We start from the raw sequence: 25,485 nt of genomic DNA, 5'->3' as shown, positions 1-25,485 counted from the left end.
TGATTAATAATAGTGAATCATATAATTAATGAAAATTACAAAAATGTGAATATAAATTGAAGAATAATTAGAGAATCTAGCTAAAATATTTATCAAAATATAAATTAGACATTTTCTTCCCCAATTTTAAAGTGAACTTACCTGTAACAGTTGTTATGAAAATTATTGTAGGACGCGTATGTCAAATGCACTCCAAAACCTACTCCAACAGAATAGAAAACTTGTATGGCGGCATCAACCCATACCTTCAGAAAAAAATAATAATTATCTAATGTATAAAATAAGCAAATGAATCTTTTAAAAATTGATTTTTAAGATAAAGGAAGGAAACATTTATTAGCGATTTAATTTTAATAATAAAAGTGATTTTACAATTCTGTTCAATGATTCTCTCAGTTATTCAGTGTCTGATTTTAATATAATTAAATTAATAAAAGTATAAAACTCTTTATTAAACAAATAATACACATAATAAAATTAATAAAACATCTTCTTCTTCTTTGTCTTCACCTTTTCCCACGTTATATGGGGTCGGCATTCAATGTTCCCAATTCACACTTTACATCCTCTTATTCTCCTCTAGTTGGATTAACTTCTTAACCGAAACACATCTATTGGTTTTGGCATAGTTTTTACGACCGGATGCCCTTACTGCCGTCAACCCTCACCATTTATCCGCGCTTGGGATTTAAGCTGCCGATCTACTAAATCTGCCGCAGCCACATAAATGGAGTAGCTCTTATTCAGTGATGTCACAATTTAATAATTTTACGCAATTTATGCCGAATTTCTAGTCACCACTGAACAAGCAGGCGGCACTGCTGTAGTTCTTTTATCTCCGGTAAACATCCAAATGGCTGACTCGGTAGAATTACTGTGACCTTGAAAATACCAATAATGTATAACTCAGCAACACGTGAGCATTTTTAAATACAATTTGGTATCCTGAAAACTTCTACATCAAAACTATCAGGTAGCACAACTGTTCTACTAAGAATTCCCAGTGGCTGATTATAGTTCCTTAAAAATTTAATGACCTTGAAATTTCCTATGTTTTCCTATGTCCGAACATAATAATGATAGCCATTTTAAAAAAGTTCAGTCCGAAAAATAAAATGACCTTTAGGTCCCAAATCTTAACCTATCACTCACCCACACTTATTTTATCTAAAATATAACTTCTTTTTGAGCAACACTCCCGAAAACCTTCTTTATTAATTAATTTTAATAGCGCACTAATTTAATGGTGCACTAATTAAAATTAATTAGTGCGCTTAATAGCGCACTAATTAATTTTAATAGCGCACTAACTAAATGCTAGCATACAGCTAGCATACCAGCTGTATGCTAGCTGTATGCTAGCATACAGCTGGTGTCACCAGCGCCACAACTATTTATCTAAATTATTAATTTATGGTGCATTATCTTTAAATCGCCAAATTTAAAACACTTCATCGAGAAATATTAATTTCTTATATTAAAATATTAATTTCATATGAGATTTAAAGCACTCAAGAATGAAGAAGAGAAAATTATTATTCGTCTCACCTGAGATTGTAGCAGTTTACCAATTTCGGGCCGGAGATAGTACTGCACACCTTGAGCGGCGCCTGGCAAGAACACCCCACGCAGAAGAAGAATGGTAAGAATAACGTAGGGGGCAGTTGCTGTCACCCAAACCACCTAAAGGTAAAATAATAATAAAAAAATCATACACTTTCTAGGCCTTGGTTAATTCGAATATCTTAGAAGCAGTTTGTACTGCATATCTATTATGCCAATCATTCAGACATTAGCCAAAAAATTAGAAGCCTTTTACAACTGGCGTCAACAGATAATAAAACGTACCTCATGCAAATATAATTTGTCGCATAGTATGATGACAAGTTCCTTTGTATTAGATAAAAACTGTACGCTTTGCCAGTCTGCGCGGGTAGCACAGTGGTATCGTCACCGTCCTCCCCACACCGGGTGGAAAATGCCCGGGTTAGAATCCCGTCGATGACGCGAGGAACTTTAAAGGGCTTTTTTCACTCCATGGCTTAGTTAGTCGGTCTCAGGCGTAGATAGCAAGGTTTTCTCTGCCATAAACTGGGGTTTTTTTCGTCTAGCAAAACAGGCAAATCGACCAGAGAACACACGCAATTTACACACATAATATATCAATGGGTATATGTAAGAAATTACGGGTGGCCCTAATATAATAATAATTTGTAATTTTTATTTGTACGCTTTGCTAGGGCTTCTTAGTGGAGCCAGTCATGTGAAAGACAGGTGATCTTCCCGATTTTCAGAAAGATATTATGATTGGGTTTAGCAGGAGCCACAATTTAAGACAATGTTTCCCAACCTTTTTTGAGTAGTAATCCCCTTTTATAATAGCCAAGTAACCTGCGACCCCCGCCATATTTGCATAAAAAGGCATTTTTAATAGGGTAAAGAAAACACATTAAAATAGATTTTTCAGAATATAATTCTAACCTAATATTTAATGCGATGGTTGTATTTGCATCTGGGCAGATATGGGAAATGGCAGATATAGCCTGGATATGGGAAAAGCATACCAAAGGAAGTTCGCGAGGTACAGAAATGATGAAGGAAACAACACCGATACAACAACGGAAACAAAACGGTACAGAGAGACTTTATTCAAAATTGGCAACATAGCACTGGCTGCCATGATACAGATGCATCATTGCCAAAGATGGAACAAAGGGAAAAGGTGGTCCTCAGTAAGAGATATGGCCAACCCTAATGTCGATGCAGGATTTGCACCGCCTGTCCATACATAGAACAATGTTGTTGATAAGTTCTTGCGGTAACATCGTCCATTCCTCTGTCAGCGCCATCTTCAGCTGGTGAACATTTTCTGGTGGGTGTGGATGTGCCGTTAGGTATCTCCCCAGAGCGTCCCACATGTGTTCGATGGGATTTAGATTGGGAGAAACGGGCAGGCCAATCCATACGAATAATGTCCTCACTTTCCAAAAGCATATCAACAGCTGTAGTGCGATGGGGTGTGACGTTATCATCCATAAACACGAACTGGGGACGCTACCTCGGAACAGACGGGGAAGGATTACGTCAATACAGTAGCGTGCACCGGTTACAGTACCGTCTTCCAGTATCTGGAGTTGTGTATGACAATCCAAGATAACGCTTTCCCAGACGAGAACACCTCGACCGCCATATCGATCCCTTTCAATGATGTTTGCGGGGTGATATTGTGTGCCAACCTCTCGCCAGATTAGCTGACGTCCAGAATCGCTGCTGAGACTGAATCTAACCTCATCAGTAAAGAGTACATTAAATAATGATTTTGTGGTTGTAACCTTTAGAAATAGTGTTGGTCCTTAAGTTTTGCACACCAATATAGTTTCAAGTGCACTACAAAACAGGAACTCTTCTTTGATGTCATCTGAATTAATATATTTCACGAAGACAAGCAACTGAGAACATGAACTTACGTCCGTTGATTCATCAACTTGAAAAGAAAACAATGGAGAAACTTTGATTTCATTCAAAACCTGCTCTTTCATGTCTACGGACATATCTGAAATGCGCCTCTGAATAGTGTTATTGGACAGAGATATTGGTCGCATCTTTATCTCGCTGGCTTCCCCAGGAATTAACTTCACCATCTTCAACATGCAGGGTTTGATGACCATTTCTCCAATCGTGTAAGGTTTTTTTTTTGTTTGGCAATTTCCAATGCGACTTCATATGATGCTTGCACTGCTACTGCGCTCTGTTGCTGAAAATTTCCTGCAGAATCAAGTCTCTAACGTCTGAGACCAGTTTCATGGCGTCGAAAGAACTCCAAATCCTTTTTAGTATGTTCTGAATGCTTTGGCTCTAAGTGACGTTTTGGTTTTGAAGGTTTCATAGATTCAGTACTGAGAACGACATTGCACAAACGCATTGTCGCTTCTCTATGCCATTGCTGATCAAAGTGGTAAAGCCAAATTTTAGATAATCTTCTGAATATTTACGTTTTTTCTCCATGGGTACGGATTTAGCACAGACAGCACGGACTAATGACGATCTACTGACGCTCTTTAGATTTCAGAAAGTGCAAGCAGTAGCTAACCCTCACTGGACAGTGAGTAGCTTGTTTCTATCATGGCGCCAACTAAATGTGGTTGACTATTGGCGAACAAATTTGCATTAGACGGCCAATCGCGGACATTATTGAATTATATCATTGCAAACATGGCGGCGTCAGCAAAACATACGGAGTGATCTTCAACTGTGTTAAGAGAGCAACTCACCTTTATTCGACAGTCTGTTATTCACATATCGAGACACCGATTAAAAATGAATTTTATATTGAATTTTGCATCGTAATGAATATTTTTTTCAGTTTACTATTTGTAACATAGAATTCTATTCTAATGATAACACTGCATTTTTATATTTTATTTTTAGGGAGTGAATTAAGATCCGCCGCGGCGGAAATTTGAAAAAATATTAAAGGCCTGCCATAGCAAATAATTAAAATAGTATAAAATGTTTAATATGTATGAACACGGCAGGCTTTTAATATTTTTTAAGTATCTGCTGCAGTGGACCTTAAGTCACTTCCTTTCATTTATCAAAAATCAGTGTTACAACCACTAGTAGATTATTGCAGTGTAGCCATATGCTATATTGAAATAAATGTGTTGAAAGCCTTCGTGGTGAAATTTCCTATAAATATTAATTACAACTAAAAATAACCGCGGCAAACCTCCAGAAAACACTTTGCGACCCCCTTGGGGGTCGTGACCCACAGGTTGGGAACCCAGGATTTAAGAAACAAAGGAAATCACTGGTATGTTGAAAGCAACTATCTCAAAAGTATACAATGAGTGGAAGACTAAAGGGGAATGCAGCCCTAAAAGGAAGAAATACGGCAGAAAGTGGGTATTCCAAGAACAAGACCGCAGGAATTTAAAGTGAATTGTGTGACAGAAAAAAAGGTCCAGTGTGCAGAAAATCCAATCCATTTCCAACCGAATTATGCGGCTGGAGTTCAGAAATCTGGAATTTGTTAATTGTGTGCTTATACGAAATTCACTTCTTTCTTTAAAAAATTGAAAGATTCTACTGGAGTGGTGCTGCCAACGACGAGGCTGGACTGTGGAACAGTAGTAAAAGATTATGTAGTCTGACGAGTTTCGATTTTCATTTTCTTAGACCAGTATGGCGTGAACCTCATGAAGCTATGCATCCAGATTATCACGTGTGCACCACTCAAGCGGCTGGATGTGATATCATGGTATGGAGGTATATTCTCCTCCTACCATTAGAAGGCCGTGTTACCACCAGTGAATATCCTTCTGTCGTATCCGGCCAATTTCACCCTGAATGCTTAATTTTTTCCCAGATTGCGATGGATTCTTTCGAGACAACAACGCAACTATCCATCGTGCAAAAATTGTTCCAGAACGTCCCCAAGATGTTCAACATTTACGCTGGCCACCTAATTCACCAGATCTGAACCCAGTTGAGAATGTTTGATATGTTGGAAATGGCAATATGGTTTCGTAGTTCTCTACTGATCACAATACAGCACCTGGCAAATATCCTGACGTAAGAATGGTCAAATCTGGAACTAGACTCCCTTAGATACGAGTGCAATCCAAGCCACTTTACGGGCAAAAGGTGGCTCTCTTAGATATTAAGCAAAGCTTTCTAATTTTTTGGCCAGTGAGTATAGAAGTACACTACGATAAATGCGCTCTAAATGCACTTTTACATAAATGCTATTTTCGTAAATTTTATCTCCATCTAAAATACTTCAAAGCGACTCACCTTTCCTGATGTTTTCACTCCTTTGAACAGCGCAAAGTAGAGAATGAGAAAAACGACGAACACACAGATTACTAATTGCCACTTGGGGGCACCTAAGTCGTCAATTCCTTTGCTGTGGTTTAGTTCTAACACAGCTCGCCTGTTAAACAAATAATTTAAATAATAATACTTAATTAATCAATTAAATATTACTAGTGTATAATCGAAATCTAAATGTCATGGAATTTAACAGAAATATATTAAAACCACATTCATATTTTATTTAATAATTATAAAAAGATTAAAATATTATTATTGGAAGAGTCGAATCAATCGAATGGAAGAATCGACTCTAAATTTGAAATTGTTTTTCGATATGAAATATTTAGTGATTTTGGTCTGCTTGAATTTATAAAATATTAGTTCGAAGAATTTTCAAAATCTATCAATACTCAATGAAAGTTCCTGCATTGATATTGCAGTTCTCAAACAATTTTATGATTCCGATATCTAAGAGACGGAACTATTTATATTGGTCTGCATACTAGTGACATCTAGTGTAATTTCTGGAAACGTACAATACAAAATTCTCTTTATTCATATTAGGGAAGAATTTCGATATATATTTAGCTTTTATATATTTGTAATGATTTATAAATGCCGATATAAAAATATGATGCAATAATACTATAATTACTTATTTGCATATTTATTTTTTTGCCTAGTGAATTTTTTTTTTTTTTTGGTTCACAAATGTTTTCGTAATGTACAGAATATATTTTGTTATTAATAAACTTTTGTTATTAATAATAAACTATAATATATTATAGTTTATTATTATTTCAAACGATATCATTTCTTTCAATTGTGATTGCGAGATTATAAAGTGAACTGTAATTATTATTTTTTGTTTATTTAATTTTTGGTCTAAATATATTGAAACTCTGTTTAATTTTAACTTCGACAGAAACGTTATTTTCTTCGCTTTATTATATTGAAGTATTAGAGTACCACATTCATTTTTTTCTTCTCATAAACAGGAAAATTTAGTTGAAAAGGATTAAAAATATCGAAAGCTTCCAGCAATCTTTAAACCTATAATGAAATATCATGATACATTTAAAATGATTATTCGCTTTTTGTTTGCACATTACTAGAAACATTACTAAAAACTCATCATTCCATTAAGTTGTCATCTAAAATTTGTTTTCAGTCATAAATTATAAGAAACAGAGAGATAAACATTTTTATAAGACATTTAACTGTTGGAACATAGTCGTTTTTTGTTTTGTTTTTTAATTTCAAAATGTATTTCGTTATGTGTTCATTTAGCACCGTCACAAAAGATCAGTTAGGTCACAAAACTTATTGTTCTTGTGACCTAAGATTCCTTAAAAGATAAAAATCCTTTAGGGCACAAGAACTTATTGTTCTTGTCTATACTAGTGCAACTCGTTGTGAAAGCAAAATTTGGTCTGCTGTCAGTATAAAGGTAGAATAGACTGCCTATAGTTATTCAAACTTAGCCTTTCTTTTTATAGCACTTAATTTTTTTTTCACTCTGTATTTCTCACAAATGCAGGAAAGAAACAAACCAGAGTCTAACTTCGCTAATAGCTTTTCTCTTTTCACCAGTTTTTTTAGAGTCATGATGATATAGCAAGCATATCCATGTACTGGCATGAGTGAAATTTTCAGAACTTATTATAGATTGAAGAGCCGATTCTGACAATGTTTGTTCTTCAGTATAAATGCGATTTCCCATGGTTGTACAAGAATAATTTCGCCTTAAAAGACTGTATTTTTCTTATTAGTTTGTGATAAAAGATCTATGAAAATATGAACTACATGGGCACCTGTTTAATTTACACATTTCAAAATCGAGTTAAGCTTTGCATAGATATTGCGTGTATTTTGGAGTTTCTGTATTCTGCATGCATGTTCTGTATTCTGTATTCAAATTTAAGCATGTTCTGTATTCCGTATTCAAATTTACGCATGCTCTGTTTGAGATTTCAAAAGCATGCATGTTCTTTTTGGGATTTAAGAAGCAGGCACGTTCTATTCGGGATTTCAGAATCTTGCACGTTCTGTATTCATGTATTCAAAACATGAATGTCCTATATTCATTATTATTATTATTATTATTATTATCCATTTATTAACCACAAGAAACTGTGGGTCACCCCGGGACGGCAGTGTGCCAGAAGGGTGAGAGATTTATATACTGAGGTGCGAGGAACCACATGTACAATGTACAAGAGTACATGCGTGCTCGACCCGAGATATTTACAATAATTGAACTTACATACGTTTCAAATAAAACAAAGTTTATAGCAATAGATATCAGAATTAAAAAAATAAATAAAGAGTAAAAAAATAAAAAATAATAAAAAAATATGAAAAAAAATGCAGCAGGCAAAAAGTCCAGGTGTAGGCGATCGTCGCAGGTTCAATTGTTGGTAACAATTCTTGAGGCATTCCTTTCTGTAGAGCTTGTCCTCACAGAACTTATTAGGGTTGATGCCCAGTTTATTGTAGATTTGGAGGCAGTTGGCCGGAAACATGTCCCTATGGGAATCAATGTTTGTAAGTGTAAACCGGAGAGGGTGGCAGGAGTCGCGGCGTTCACCTCTTGTCTTCTTTGGGGCAGAGATTAATGGGGATGCAGATGGAGCATCTATTCAGCCAGTGATAAGCCGAGCTAGCATGAGTACATTTCTTGTCGTAATGGGAAGTCTCCAGGGAGTGGTCCCTAGATTAGCTTGGAGGATGGATCTAGTGATAGTAAAAGGGTGACCTACCACCCTGTTCATCCATCGGAGCAACCAACATTCCAGACTAAGGTACTTTTTTAGGTGGGAGGCAGGAGCAGATGACCAAATTTCAGATGCTTAGAGAGGGATAGGAGTAATGCACCTTAGGATGTACCGACAAAGCAGCGCTGGCTGATGCACACCAACGAGCTCCTGACGCACTGTCCAAAGTGCCGCGTACGTCTTCTATCTCATCCTGACAAAGTGAGGCTGGAAGGTGAGTCCAACATTCCAGGTGAGGCCGAGGTCTGTGTGGGAAGTTACCCTTTGCACCCTTCCCCCCCCCAACGAAGATTTGAACATCGTTTTTAACTCTTTTTTTGGTTATCGATAGTTGAGCAGATTTGGAAGGGTTCAGATGCAACCCAATTATGATTAGATAGTTTTCCAGTTTCATTATCTGTGTAGAGGCTTGTTGGTTAATATCCGGGATCTGATCAGGATGGTTTGAACTCACGTAGAACTTCAGGTCATCAGCATAAGAGACAAAGTTAGAATTACATGCTACGAAATGTTCCAAAACTGCTGCGAAGAGAATTGTTGAAAGCACACTTCCTTGCGGGATGCCTCTTCTGACATCGAAAGTTACCTGAAAGTCGTTGACAGTAACAGACAGATGTCTGAAAAGTAGGATGGACTTCGCGATTTGTAGCAAGGTATCTGCTAGACCGAAGTAGTGCTTCAGAATAATAAAGAGAGCTGGTAGGTATATTCTGTCGTATGCCGATTTCATGTAGTATTCAAAACCACATATTCTATATTCTGCATGCATGTTTTGTTCGGGATTTCAAAAGCATGCATGTTCTCTATTCATGTATTCAAAAGCATGAATGTCCTATATTCATGTAGTATTCAAAACCATGCATGTTCTGTATTCTGCATGCATGTTATATTTGGGATTTCAAAAGCATGCACATTCTGTATTCATGTATTCAAAAGTATGCATGTTCCGTATACTCTATTCTAGAGTATGCATGTTCTGTTCGGAATTTCAAAAGCATGCATGTTCTGTTCGGAATTTCAAAAGCATGCATGTTCTGTAAATTGTGGATCTTAAGGTTGTTGGGGTGACTGGACTTTCCTCAATACATCTCTTTTCCTTATTCAGATAAAATTTTAAGATGTCCCAAAACAAAAATTTCGTGTTTTTTAATAAAAATGAAGTGTCCTTTGACTTGTGTACCACTCTTAACGATAAAGGAAATCCAACTTAAGCCAATAAGAATAGGATTTCCAGCTACCCGACGTTCAAATGGACATTAAGGCAAAAATATCGTAAATTGGTGATGACCTTGATTTTGAGCATCTTGCTATGAACTAATTCGATTTGGAGGGAAGGGGGTGTCATAAAAAGAATGAAAATAAAATTTCAGTTTGTATGAATTTTATTACATACTTCGAAAAAATAAATTAAACTTCTGGTTACTAGCTTTTATTATTTTTCATAATTTTCTAAACAGTTAGAAATATTTTCTCTAAATAAAATAAATGGAATGTTTAAGTTATTAGTATTGGAACGTCAGTTCACGTCAGTTGATGACAAGGTTGATGATGATAGTCCATGTTTTAAATTCGTATGTTTAAAACTACCAGAAACGTAGTCGAGTGGATGGACAACAAGCGAAGGTAACTGTGAGTACCGATGTCCACCATCCCATTAAGAATAGAGCTCACGATGGATGCTATACTTTCATAGAAATTTAGTGGTGAAAGGAAGTGATCGTTAAAGATCTTACTTCGTTTTATAAATCTGCTTTATAATCACATTTAAGTAGGCGCGCTGTAACTATCATTGTAATATATGGCAGGAAGCCATCAAGTGCCGAATTTTAAAATTCCAGCCAGATGGACAAAGGAAAAAAAACTTTTTTTAATATTTATTTATGACATTGAAAACTGATTATGTTCAAAATTCGTTTTTGATTGAAACTTGTGCAAACTTCCTGTACAATAATAAATTCAGTGCCTTGATTAAGACTAGTTATGTTATATATTATTTTTATTCTTTTAAAACATATACGCAATATAGTAAGGAGTCTAAATTTACTTCTTACACTGCGAATATCAGAGGATGGTTAGATTAAAAATTTACTAACTTGTGAGTTTTATTATTAATCTGGATAAATGACGCAAGGAAGTGAACTTATTCTGCATTATAATCATGCATTTTGGCCAAAAAAAAACTCAATTATCACAGTTTGTGCATCGCTTAAAGTAACTATCTGGTTCTGACTTAAGTTGGGCAGTCTACTCTGAATCCGTTCTGAAGAGTCTTCTTTGATTTAGCCAGCAACTGGTCCACTTAAGATGTTCCGAGTAATTCCAGCATGTCCAATTTTTACAGTATTCAAGGGAGGCCACTAAAAAATTGTTAAATATACCAAAATTTACATCGCAAGCAAAAATTAATTAAAGAAACAGAAGGGTTTACTTACTCAAAGAACTCTAAAGCTGGAGATGTCCTGTTGGCGGGAGCACCAAAATGGAATATTGGCGTTGTATTGGTCTGTTGAGCTGATTCGTTTCCTCCAAGGGTGTCCCAACATCTTTCTGTGTTCCAATCGTTTCCGCACCGCAACCACGGTAACTCTGACTTCAGAGATGCAAACGCGAAATATATGGACCAGCCGATGATGACGTTATAGTAAAATGATGCATACCAGGACACTAGTACAGCACAGAACCCAACCCCTGGAAGGAGAATTGACTGAGAATTAAAAGTCTTCTTTAAGAGGTTGGACTGATAAACAAATCCATCAGTGCTTAAGAGATTGAATGTGTCAATTCACTCTTTTGACATCGTAATTGTATAACAATTGTAAAAAAGTGCTTTATGTTTTTTAATCAACAGTAAACTACGTAAAATCCAGCATATTTTCCAAAAAAAAAGTTTGCAATTCGGTCATAGTAAAGAAAGCAAGATTTAAACTTTGATAGATAATGCAACGGTCCTAATTGTCACCCAGTGGAACAAGCGTTCCTTTGCAATGAGTTTCCCTGGTATTGCACTACTTTCAAACCGAAAGAGCATCTCCAAAAGGTGTAAAGTTATCTGTTTTGTCCGAGTGTTGTCACTAGAAAACACCTCTATCCGTTAAAGGACGGGTTAGTCTTGAAAGAGGCTGTCATAGCAGTTTCATCTTTAAATAAATGGCAAATTAACTTTTAATTTGCCATTATAATTTCTATAAGACCATATATCTTTAGCAATATCATAATTTTGAATTTCTCTCTTTTAGTGCTATCTCTTATTCAGTAAACTTTGTAAACACGAACTGCTCTTGCAAATTACAGCTATGTGGCTGGTCATACAGCGCTTACGTGATCCACGAACAGACAGTTTGACATCATTTTAAAATACCTGAAAGTAAAGATAGATTTAAAAATTTCCAGTGTGGGTAGCTGGAAAACTGTGTGATTGATTAAATGTGAATTTCTTCCAGAAGCAGCGACTTACTTGAAGCGCATAAACAGATTTAATTCCACGCAACCAAGGTCTCATCTTTTAAATAATTTCCAAATTACAATGCCAGATTTTTAAAGTAGTTTAATATCAAGGCAACTCGCGGTAAAGTCAACATCTATTATGAGCTTTTTGAGACCATTGAATTTACTCATCTGAGCACAAAAATATAAAAAGAGTACGAGAGAGAGCCAAACTTTTCATAATAATCTATAGTTTAAGACCTCGTTTATAACATGAGTGTAGTTAACTACAACACTTGGAATGATGAGTTTCTGGGAGTGCCGAATTCCAGACAGCGTAACTTTTACTTATTTGCTTTTCAATAAAGATATATTTCAATTAATATATAGATGTATATAAGTTTTTCTATAGCGAGGATTTTCACTTTTTTTGGATAAGTTTAACGATTCTCTATAATTATTAATTATTTGTTGTTATGGCGTAAATTGAGAGAAAAAAATATCGCATTTAACAATTCTAATTCACGCCGCGTGTAATAGAAGCTCTCAATTTGTCTGGTGTACGAAAACACACCATTATTTGTCACCTACTTTACTATGTTGTTAGCAGACAACTAATTTCCGGTTTTAACGACTTGAGAACTTTCAGCGTACACTTCTCTGATGACAATTCGCTACATTCCTTGGCACCTCGGTAATGGCTGTTTGTTTGCCTAGTTTAACTCCATTCACCAAATACCTCTTTTTCCAGAAGACCTGTCTTCACGGGGCTCACTGACGCACAGCGAAACAAAGTACTTTGCACGAAAGCCAACACTCCATTACAAGAGTCGATGCACACAAAAGAAGTCGTTCTTCATTCCCTCCACGCTGGCAATGACAAAAAAAGACTCCTACGTTAAATCGGAAGTATTTTGAAACACCCTTCGCACTCCTAGAAACTCATCAATAGTGACGGATAGGGTTATAGGAAAGGTCAGGGGCATACGAGGGGAAAGCTATCAGGGGGATAAATCCCCATCTTCTGGAAAGCCTACAGATTTCTAAAAGGAAATTCTACCCTTTATTACTTCAGAATGAAATAAGTGTCGCAAGCAAATTTCTTTGTGCACTCCTGAGAAAGGAGAAGAAAACGAAAACTTCTTTTCTTCTTTGTAATAAATAGGTAGACTAACGAGGGTTAATTAATTAAGAGACAAAAATAGATACTCACTTACCTTTGAAAAATGGACATATTTTCCAAACGCTGATTGGGCCTTGTCGATTATATTGGCCAAGGGCCAGTTCCATGTAGAACAAGGGCATCGCACCAAACACCAGGAATAGAACGTAGGGAATGAGGAATACCCCTGTTGAAAAAAATTCAGTGATTGTGATTAAATCACAATTGAAAAGGGCGTGTAAAAGAGGCGCTTAAAATTAATGGAATTTTAAATTAACATAATTGCGTGATGGTAAAATATTCTTCCATTTATCCAGTTTTGAATGATATAATGATAGATCATTAATGAACAGCAATATCAAAGTTCTTTTTGAACAGCATATTGAAAATGAATAGCTACCGGAATAGAAAAGAAAATAAGTTTTTTTTCTCTGCTTTCAGAAATTTCAGCACTGAACAAGGGCAGATTTGTTCTGCCCTCCACCGCTTATCTCCCCAGTGCCTGATTGCAACTTTTTTTTTTTTAATCTCCCCACACGTGCATTCTATCTCTGCATTTTCTGGCATTTGGAATATTAGAATTTACATTAACATGATGAATCCCAACTAGGTCCCAATAGTATTTGAAATGGGTGTTAGGAGATTATGAAAATTCCATTCAAATAATTGGGGACCATTCTTTAGGGAAGCCGCGTTTATACCTTTTGAATCCCTGGAGTATCCCGAATGACAAAAGTTTTGTAACTTTTAGAACATTAGAGTAAACTTTATTATCCAGACAGGGACAACAAGAGAAGTACTTTCTAGGAAGTTTGGATTTAGAATGCGACCTTTATTTATTTATTTAACCTTTTACAATTTTGCATAGAAATAAGATAAAAAGGGGGTGTGAAACACTTTAACTTTTAGCAAGAATTTGCTGTAATTTTTAAACTGCATTATGAGTAAATAAAAAAAAAAGTAAACATTTGCTGATGATTTTCAACCAATCATAATATCTGACTGTTGCTAGTGTGGTCATGCTCGATGAGTTTGAAAATAAACGGTAGTGGTATGTTGTAGTTCACACTTCCTCCAACAGAAGGTGGTACAGAGATTTTCCAGTAGGCTGACAGATTGCAAGTAACAACCAGTTTCGTTAGCAGCGTTAACGTTCTGTGTCACGATTTTGTAATGGAGCCACGAACGAATATCATATTTTTCTTTAAACTGGGAAAATCTGCAACAGAAACGTACGGTCTTAAAAACTGTTTATGGTGATGAAATGATGTCTTACCGGTGTGTCTCGATGATATAAGCGGTTCAAAGACGGACATGATGACGTTCGCGATGACCCAAGAAGAGGGTATCCGTCAACCTCTCGAAATGAGGACAGAGTTCCAAAATTTCTGGAAAATTATGGCAAGAGATCGTTGTTTGACCCTCAGAACGTTGGTTGATGAGTTGGATATGAATAAGTAGACGATTTTTCAAATTCTGCATGAAGATTTAGGGAAAACACTACTCAAAATTTATGCTGCACAGCCTCACAGATGAGCAGAAACAACGAAGAGTATCATCATGTAAAGACTTCATCCAGACTTGTCAAGACAATGCTAATTTCCTCGACTGTATTGTTACTGGAGATGAGTGGTGAATGTTTCAGTAGAATCTGGAGAATAAGTGTCATAGCATTCAGTGGACTTCAAAATCATCACCAAGGCCCAAAAAGTTTCGCTTACAAAAGTCCAGGATTAAAACGATGGTGATTGTTTCCACAAACAGGGAATTTATACCTGAATGGGAGCGAGTCAATGCTGCGTTCTATGTACAAGTGCTCAAAGACTATTAAAGCGCATTTCCCTTGCGAAGTCGCAATTTCGAGAGAAAGACAGCTTTTTCTTGTTGCGCGACAATGACCCCCGCCTATTCTACGCTTACTGTAAAGACATTTCTGACCAAACATGGCATTGTACAGACCAACCATCCACCCTACTCTCCCGAACTAGCAGCAGCGGACTTCATTCTCTTTCCCAAGGTGAAAACTGACCTCAAAGGAAAGAGATTTCGGGATGTTGAGAACATAAAGAAAAACGAAACTGCAGAATTGAACATAATCTCTTTGGATGCCTTCGCTGACTCTTTTCAGAAACTTTTACGATGGCTTAACAAGTGCATTCAATCAGATGGTGATTTTATTATACAGCGTTAATGCAGTGAAACCAAAATCATTTTTTAAAAATACAATAAAAATTAATTTAATGACTTAAAAGCAGCGCAAAGAGAAACGCAAGATGCAGTTGAACTTGATGACGCGTGGGAGAATTATCCGGTTTGTTTAAGAGTGTCACATGCTAAAGAATCCCACATACTGCCCTATTTCAATTAGCTTTTAACTACTTTTGGTGCTATTTCCTGTTCTTTTTTTATTACAGACTCGGCGTGAAGGTCGATATTCTTTATAGGATTTTAAAACGTGCTCTCTCTCTCTACAAACAAACCTGCCTGTTTTGGTTGTATTTCGTTTTCATTATTAATAGATGTACTGGCAATACAACAAAAACTTGAGATTATCGAAAATGATAAATGATATCCGGAAATAAAATATATTGTAAGTGGACCGCTCACGATACAAGAAAAATAATTCGATTTATTGATGTTAAGTAGATTATCTCAACTTAAAACCCATGGTGCAGAGTTGGGCAAGGATGAAAAGTTGCATGGTTTCTGTAAGATAAACGGCATCAGCAGTGGTTACAATATATTCGAACTGGAAAATTGTTTCTTTATCTTGGACAGGTAATTCGAGTAATATAATCGACAGAAAATGAGAACCTAATAACTACTTTTATAACTTACTTAATTTGCATCTTCTGGAGTTTATAATGGCGTTCTGAGGTCATAAATATATTTGTAACTTGTCATTAACAGAGTGTAGGTAGTGATGGACATAGTTAAATGGTTTGCATAATCGAATCATTCGTAATAGAGAGATTTCAGTGATCAAAATAATCTCGAATGATTAGTATTTAATAACTACTTATAATCGAATGAATCTTTCGAATAATACGAGTCTAATCGAAACAGTTGATTATGACCTCTTGATTATGCTAATCACGAGTTGTAACTTAACTTTTGTGCATCAGTGTATATACATTACAAATTCTGAAATAGTGGACAACACTTGTATTTACTGACACTGTACAAATGTGATTAAAGTGATATCAGTAACAGCATGCGTGCGCAGATTGGGGTCTTCCTTAGCAGGCCTAAGGTAAACTTTAGGCTTGTTATGGAAGACTCCATACTTTTTCAATCGACTAATTTTTGTACGGAATGCACTTGAAATAAAAACAGAATGAATAACATCATTCATTCAATTTTCAACCGAATTGTTGAGTTCTTATTAAATTGGTCCTCCAGCAAAAAAAAAGAAGAAAAAAAAAAAAAGGTTGTTATAACCGTGTTTGGCAGCAATCGATAATATTATTTTATTATTACCAAAAAAAAACAAAACAAAACATTGCATGCCCTGTATTACGTTCTTAGCGTTTTTTCACCAACCTTTCATGGAGTAAAATAAAATAAAACAAAACAAATCTTGATAACTATATTTACAATAACCTGTATTTACAAAATTAATATACGTATTACAATATTAAAAGTATTAAAACACAAGATTAAAATGCATTAAAATATACTAAGTTAAAAGCGATAAAATCCCGTAGCTTTCAAAGGCTCCAGCCTTCTTCTTCAGCAGTACTCTCTATTATTCAGTACACCTTTAAATATCAGCAGGGTAATGGTAGGCATCACATGTTTCCATTCTCACGTGTTCCGCTCTCTTGCATTGTGGAACCGGAAGTGGCTCGAACGGAAGTCGTACGGAACCGTTCATCCTTTTTTAGGATAATAGTCTCTAAAAGGGGGTGAATCCGTACACCCCTATCCCTATTAATGTTAGTTGTAGAGCTGATCCGCAAACTCTCGAGCCACTTACGGTCCCAGAACCTATGCGCCCGATCGGTGATAGTGGCATCGTCTGGGGAGATCTGGTGCTGCTTCTCCCAAAAATGTTCGGCCACGGCGGACTTGTCATATTCCGCATTTCTTATTGCTTTTTTGTGTTCCCCCAGACGATCTTTGAGATGACGTTTTGTCTCCCCTACATAACATTCCCCACAATCCGGGCATCTAATATTATATACGACCCCACTAGCATCGTCTTTTTGAATGGGGTCCTTAACTTGAGACACAGCTGTGCGCAGTCTTCGTCCCGGAAGCTGCACACAGCGTGTCTGATATTTTCTTAATACTCTAGTTATATAATCCGTCAAGCCCGGATAATAGGGAATGTATGCAGTAGATACTGGTATAAAAGATTTTACTAAATGTGGTTACCCCCAGAGGATTATAGATAAATTTATTAATGAAAATCAGAGGAGAGATGAATCTTTTATACCAGTATCTACTGCATACATTCCCTATTATCCGGGCTTGACGGATTATATAACTAGAGTATTAAGAAAATATCAGACACGCTGTGTGCAGCTTCCGGGACGAAGACTGCGCACAGTTGTGTCTCAAGTTAAGGACCCCATTCAAAAAGAGGATGCTAGTGGGGTCGTATATAATATTAGATGCCCGGATTGTGGGGAATGTTATGTAGGGGAGACAAAACGTCGTCTCAAAGATCGTCTGGGGGAACACAAAAAAGCAATAAGAAATGCGGAATATGACAAGTCCGCCGTGGCCGAACATTTTTGGGAGAAGCAGCACCAGATCTCCCCAGACGATGCCACTATCACCGATCGGGCGCATAGGTTCTGGGACCGTAAGTGGCTCGAGAGTTTGCGGATCAGCTCTACAACTAACATTAATAGGGATAGGGGTGTACGGATTCACCCCCTTTTAGAGACTATTATCCTAAAAAAGGATGAACGGTTCCGTACGACTTCCGTTCGAGCCACTTCCGGTTCCACAATGCAAGAGAGCGGAACACGTGAGAATGGAAACATGTGATGCCTACCATTACCCTGCTGATATTTAAAGGTGTACTGAATAATAGAGAGTACTGCTGAAGAAGAAGGCTGGAGCCTTTGAAAGCTACGGGTTTTTTATCGCTTTTAACTTAGTATATTTTAATGCATTTTAATCTTGTGTTTTAATACTTTTAATATTGTAATACGTATATTAATTTTGTAAATACAGGTTATTGTAAATATAGTTATCAAGATTTGTTTTGTTTTATTTTATTTTACTCCATGAAAGGTTGGTGAAAAAACGCTAAGAACGTAATATGAATATACCCAACCTCAGAGGCCTATTTGAGGAATTGCATGCCCTGGTATTTCACTGCAGATGGCCTCTCTAAAACGTTAATTGGACGTTTTTTAAAAGATGGCACAACTATAACAGCTCGTTTCTCAGCTAACTGGTCCCTCATCAGAAAATATAGCTTAAAACTCTAACTCTAAAATTTTGACTAGGAAGGACATTTATATAATTGGTTTATTTCCTTATACACTGATATTCTCACTAAAGGATGAAATTTATAGAGGGTAACAATCTGTATTCTGCTGCTACTAAATATAGTACTTTCTAAAATCCATCGCCCTGGGAGCTTGCAGTGCTGAATTATAAAATTTTCCTGATTTTAGAGAAGTACAACCACATTTTAATAAAAGCACAAATAACTGAACTTATATCTGCGTATTGCCACTGAGACCGTCTACTATCTGATGAGGGACCAGTTAGCACAGAAACGAGCTGTTATAGCAGTGCCATCTTTTAAAAAATATCCAATTAACGTTTTGGAGAGGCTGTCTGTAGCACAATACCAGGACAACTCGTTGCATAGGCTCGTTTTTTCTGCTGTCACATTTAAAACCGCGAAAAACAGATTTGTGCCACTCCTGTTACATATTAGAAAAAGTAGAACATTTATTGGAAACCTAAATGGTTTTATTTGTTTTTATAAAACTGTTTGGTTACAATCTAACCATGAAATGACGGCTATTACAATTCCTCGATTGGAACACGGGATAACATCTTACTCCCTCCCACTTGAATTCTACGATGGAGTTGTTTAGGTGAAAGCAACGATCTCTGCGAACATAAAACGCACTAAAAATACACATTGTCTTCAGAACATGTCACGCTTTAGTGATTTTTATCATTATACAAACCGATGGGATGCTCAAAGAATGACAGTGAGCGCTTTAGGAAGGAAAGAATACATCAGTAGGAGGAATAGACAGAGGAATAGCTCTTTTAAATTCAAGATAAAAATATTTAAGCTGCCAGAAAACTGTTTAGGGATTAGAATTGGATTATTATTTTAACCTAAGGTTGGACTGTTGTCTTTACCTCCGCCATTCCTGTAACATAAGTATGGAAATCGCCAGACGTTAGCGAGATCGACGGCAAAGCCGATGATGGACAATAAGAAGTCGGCCTTTTTGCTCCAGGTAGGTCGGTCGTCATCCGGTTTTCGCTCTCCTGCTTCTTCGCGTAAGGGGGTGGAAGCGGTATCATCTGGAAGAGGAACGACCAGGGAGCCATCGGCCAAGTCCGCTGTTTTGTCAGGCTGGGCCTCCGTTGTGCTCAGCTGGCCTGAAATAATAAAAAAGAAAGATAATTATTTATTTATTTATTTATTTATTATTAACAGCAATCAAACGTGTCTGAAGTTGCAGATGAGGGCAATTTATGGTAACCATTTAACGAGAAAGCAGTAAGTCGGCTTTATCTCTTCTTTCTTCCAGCGTTTCAAGCCCAAAGAACCGCTCTTGTAAGATTGCTCATTGTATTCAGGTCCACTTTAAAAACAAACCTATTGTATTGCTCTGTTTTTGGATATTTCAGTTTCTAATTTTTGGTAAGCTGCATGGGAAGACCAGATCTTTGAGACATGAACATCAAAGGAAAGTGATTCTTTAATAAAGATACCAAAATATTTGGCCGTAATGTTTTTGATCGTTTTGTTGTTGATGCAATAAGAAAAATTAAGTTATTTTTTTCCTTGACTACTATTTCGTTCTTCAGCCGTTTCAGAGCTTCGTTTAGGATGATGCAGTAATTGGTATTACGATTTGCTTTATAAATTTTGATGTTGTCTGCAAATATGATTTTGATTTGGTAGTCTCCAACGGTACTTGGCAGGTCGTTGACGTAGATAAGAAATAACAGCGGGCCTAAGGATGTGGGACACCAATTTCAGGTTTAAAAGGATGTGAGATTTTACCTTTAAATGTCACCGACATTTCTCTACCTTCCAAGTAGTTTACAATCCAGTCCAGTGCCTGTCCCCTGAGACCATCACGATCCAGTTTATTAATTAGTCTCTGATGAGACCTTGTCGAAGGGTTTGATTAAGTCAAGGAAGATGGAGTCGACTTGTTCTCCTTCGTAAAGCGCTTGGGATATATCTGAGACAAATGAAATCATATCTGTGCAGGTGGAACGACCCATGATAAATCCATAAGAATAATTCGATAGATTAAGTTTCATCAATTTGACTATTCAAATTGATGAAACTTAATCTATCACAATGGATTCATTAATCTTTGAGAGTGTATTTAATTGACAAACTGATCTGTAGTTGTTAGTTCAGGAAGGGTCTCCTTTTTTATAATAGGGGCAACAAAAGCCTTTTTTAGTTGAGCTGGATAGATTCCACCCTCAAAGAACAATTTTATTAAGTGAAGTAATAGTTTACCAGTGTAGTTCCACATTTTTTCCATAAAACAGTAGGAATACCATCTGGACCTCGTGTGAGATCCTTTTTCATACTGTGGATATTACACTCGGATATTTCTTAATTCGTATCATTATATCTTATCACGGACTTATTTTCTACGCTGTCTGCCCCTCTTTCATTAAAAGAAAACAAAAACAAACAATAAAGATCGTAAAATCGTTCTCACAGAGCTGGGAGAAACTTATGCCATAGGTAATAGCATGTAACACCTCAACTTTATGTCAGTTTTATCTACAAAATCTTTTAATATCTTCAACCATTTTCTGATCCAAGGAGAAGGATATAAAATTAGCCAGTATCCTCATAAGCAATTATTGAATATTCGGGATAGAAGGCTCATTTTTCATCACGACGATCCGGATCCGCGTAATAATCTAATGGCCAACCCCCACTTTGCTCTCTGTGATGGAATTGCATACACAAAAGAAATATTCAAATAAATATTCATGTTCATACAAATTTATAATCAATTTTCCATTTTCTTTTGTGATTTATTAATGTTAACCTGTCTGAACTTTAGTTTGTTCAAGAGAGACGAAATGCTCCGTCTGAAATGTCCTGGTGGAGTAATCAAAAGTGTCATTGGAAAAGATGGTGACATCTGTAACCTCATGTGAGACATCATCGGCAACTGTAGAGCGAGAGCATCATTACTGGCAGCAGAAAATTATGTATAGACGCAGACTGTGTCTAGAGGAGCAGTGGTGCTTTCAAAACTTTTTTCCAAAAAATGAAACATACTTTAATATTAAATAATAATATTTAATACATAAGAGAAGTAAAATTATGAAACAGGGGTACCAAAAACGGTAGAACTTGCCAGCACTTGTTTTCCTACCGATGTGGATCGGAAGAGATGGGCCAGTTTCTTGGCTGCTTCGTTCACGTCTGTCCCCACTGGACTTCTTTTTATGGGGCCATGTTAAAAGCAAAAAATGATAAGAAGACTAAATAAGAAAGCGCTGAAATATGGAATGAAGATAAACGTGATGAAAACAAAGGCAATGATGATTGGTAAAAGGGCAAGGTGCCAGACCCTGTCAAGCCAGAGTTCAATTCCCTTCCAAGTTGAGATCGATGGAGTAAGAATAAGACAGGTTGGTCGCTTTAAGAATCTGGGGCAGTTATTTGCACAGGACATTTCATGTCAAACTGAGATTCAAACGAGAATTGCAATGGCAAAACAATCTTTCAAGAATAAACTGTCGTTGATTACACAGGAAATTAGGAAGAAGATAATAATGACATATATCTGGTCAGTGGCACTATATGCAACAGAGACATAGATTCTTACAAAGAGAGACAAAAAGAGACTTGAGGCCTTCGAGATGTGGTGCTGGCGCAGGATGGAAAAAATTAAATGGACTGAAAAAGTGTCAAATGTGTAAGTATTAAGACGTGTCCAAGAACAAAGGAAAATTCTAGGTAGAATAAGATCAAATAGACTCAAATGGGTGGGCCATGTGATTCCACATGGTGGTTTGCTTCTGGATGCCATGGAGTGGAAATGCCCCAGGGGAAGACCAAAAAATACCTTCATCGGGATGTTGCTGGATTAAGCAGAACTTCAAAATTTTGAGGTACTAAAACAAATTGTACAGGAGAGACAAAGGTGGAGACAGCTCATCAGAGAAACTGACCAGTCATAAGACTGAATTACTGATGATGTTAAAAGTGTGGTGTACTAATCACACCCACGGTTTTTTATTTAACTTCGTGCAAGGCGGATGCAGAGCAGTTCAAAGAGTTGGAGAAGCGGAGTGAACCTTATATCTTGAAACACGAATTGTTTGTGGTAAAAAAATCACAAAGTGTGAGATATCGTAGGTACAAGCAAAGTTATTGCAGTTTTAAAGTGCACAAGGACTGTTGGGTACTTTGTAAGAAGCAGATGGAGCTTTGATTAATAAATTTGATTTAATAAGGACTCCATTGTCGCTTGAACCTTCCTGTTTTGTTTTTGAAGTTGTTGGTAGTTCCTGAATTCACCTTTCTATATTTTACAAAAGTAACTTTTGCATAAAAAAAATGACAAATTCCATTTTTCGGTCAAACGCCATTGTTTTCAGAAGAAACCTTTGCCTTGCGAAACACGGATTTATTAATCAACAAACGCTGATTTTTGGAAAATTAATTAATTACATTTATAAATTTTATATTTCGGTGTTATCTGTAAATTACAAGTAATTTTTGTATTTTTATGTCTAAAATAATAAGATAAATAAAGTAAACTATTATGTATTATATGCTATTTTTATTTGATTTATTCAAAAATGCAGTAAGGTGCTAATATTTTGAAACTAATAAGCAGATATTCATTTCTTTTAAAATTACACAAAATTACTCAGTATCAAATTCGCCACCTAGTGGTCATAACAGAAAGTTTAGATAATTTTAATTTATACTAATTAATTCAAACACTATAATAAACTTGTAAAATCGGACACTTTACAAACCGAAATTCTTTAAAATCTTTAAACACTTCCTCATTATAATAATTATTTCTTACAAAGAGTATTAATCTTTTTATTACTCTCATTCGAAGAAGTATTTTTCTCTGAAGAATATCCACTGATATTCTGATGACAAATATATTAATTTTATTCATTTTAGGCTATAGAAATTTTGTTAAAGTTTAAAAATATAATTGCTTAAAAATGAATTGTAATATTATTTATCGATACGAGTTCATTGTGTCCTGTATTGTGTTTGCTAGGTAAATAATAATAATAAATAAAGAGTATGCACTTCTTATTTGATCATAAAAATTTTACACCATTCACCATATTGATTTAGCACCATCAGCTTTCCATCCGGCATCTTGAAGGAAGATAAAACAAAGCATCAATAGATCAACAGAATTTCGAAAATCTCCAGAACATTGAGATAAATGCGTGAATATCCATAGCAGTTATGAAATTTTGAAAATAAAACATTTCTTCTCCAATATACGAGATGATTTGTGGTTTTGATAAACGAAGGAAAAACAAACTGATTTTCTAGGAGTTATCGTTAAACACATCCGTGTTAAGAAGTTAACTACGTGTGATTGCTATGTTTAAATTAACTTGCATTTATTTTGAATACGAGTTTCGCTGACGAGAAGGTAATTGGGCCTGATTTAATCACCTACCAGCAACATTCTACTTACCGGAAGACTTGGGGGTGCTAGACGAGGAACAGTACCCATCGTCTCGTGTGATGGCACATCGGGCCTTCCTCCGTTTGTCCTTGGGATCGGCGTCACTGCATCCACTACCTCCAACAGATGGTGCTGATGTCGCACGAAGCTCGATGACCTCTCTGGGCGTCTCAGCCAATGGCAGGACCTGTCTTGTGCCTGGATCAGGCAATGGGTGTGCTGGCATGGTGGTCTGTCAAAGGCTTGGTGGTCTAGCTTTTCCCCTTGACCCTCCCATGATGTAAGTGTATCTGAAATGACGGAGGAAAAAAAAGCGGTAAAATATATTCAGCGGCCTCTCGATTTAATGGCATTCTAATGAAGATGAGACCCTTTTGCACACGGTTCATTTCAGTATCGAGTTTCATTGAGAACTGACATCAGTCTAATGTACGTGTGCTTTTTTTGCGAAGTAACCGAGGATATTACGCACAGGAAATAAAAAAAAAAGAACATCAGGACACAAAACCCATTAGCTTTTATGGTTCCATCAAATAAAAGACAAAGTTCGCTCATTTCTGCCATATAGAACATGCACTGAAAAGGCAGTTAAGATTTACGTGGAGAAATAATAACAAACAAACGAGCAACAATATCTGAATGTCAATGTACTAATTTAAAAGAGATTTCTTATACTTCCTTCCTAGAGGGAAGGAAGGAAGTTTTAGAAATCAATTCTTTCGATGTGTTTTGTTACACGATTAAAATTAAATAAGTCAGCAAGGCATTCTTTTATGTACCATAGAGTTTTCTCAATGTCATTTTGCGTTACCAGTTTTATAAACAAACTAACTGAATGTGTAATCTTTTCGTTTTAAGAGGAACCATGTCAGCCATGCCAAACTGTTTTCACAACAACCAAATTACTATTTCTGAATAATAAACAAATTTATTTTTTTAGAGTACCAAGTTCTTTTTTGTTTCTGTAAACAAAATTGGTTGATGATTCCAACTTAAATATTTGCTGTTCTACGTTCATTTTAATGATCTAAGAGAATATAATCCTCAACCATCTAGCACTATACTCTTAAGGTGCTGAGACATTAAGGAAAAGATAACTTTTAATAGTGGATTGGGTTTTCTTTGGCATGTAATACAATTGTAGTCTTTCCACTAATGGAAATATTTTTTCAGTCTTCTTAATCGTACCAGTGTTATTTTGTCCCCGATGGACTGGTCTTCACTGATGGACAGAAGTTAAGGTACCAGAATATAGCGTATATTCTGGTGTCTATCAACTTTTGCAGGACTAAAATATTGTCTTAAATTGTAAGGTCCACTTATACGAGTGTAAAATTATAAACTCGAATTAATTGCTTATTAGTAGGGTTAGAAGACACGGATTAATACCAATATATTTATAACTTATTAGGGTTCGAAAATA

General features: G+C 36.1%; 1 protein-coding gene across 1 annotated transcript in view; it reads right to left on the bottom strand.

The window, feature by feature from the left end:
- The window catches only part of LOC150082665 (sodium-dependent dopamine transporter-like), a 121,171-nt gene that overhangs the window by 29,158 nt on the left and 66,528 nt on the right, over positions 1-25,485 (bottom strand). Inside the window, exons 2-8 of the mRNA XM_090377572.1 lie at positions 24,072-24,352; positions 19,528-19,773; positions 13,235-13,366; positions 11,027-11,282; positions 5,797-5,935; positions 1,549-1,683; positions 142-245 (exon numbers count right to left, since the gene is read on the bottom strand). Of these exons, the coding sequence (XP_090233698.1) occupies positions 142-245; positions 1,549-1,683; positions 5,797-5,935; positions 11,027-11,282; positions 13,235-13,366; positions 19,528-19,773; positions 24,072-24,288 (1,229 nt within the window). The 5' untranslated portion in view covers positions 24,289-24,352. The remainder of the gene's footprint in view (positions 1-141; positions 246-1,548; positions 1,684-5,796; positions 5,936-11,026; positions 11,283-13,234; positions 13,367-19,527; positions 19,774-24,071; positions 24,353-25,485) is intronic.

The sequence above is a fragment of the Mastigoproctus giganteus genome, chromosome 7 (genome assembly GCF_048544385.1).
Source record: "Mastigoproctus giganteus isolate SK-2022 chromosome 7, ASM4854438v1, whole genome shotgun sequence".
Lineage (NCBI taxonomy): Eukaryota > Metazoa > Arthropoda > Arachnida > Uropygi > Thelyphonidae > Mastigoproctus > Mastigoproctus giganteus.
This window is presented reverse-complemented; position numbering and strand designations above follow the sequence as displayed.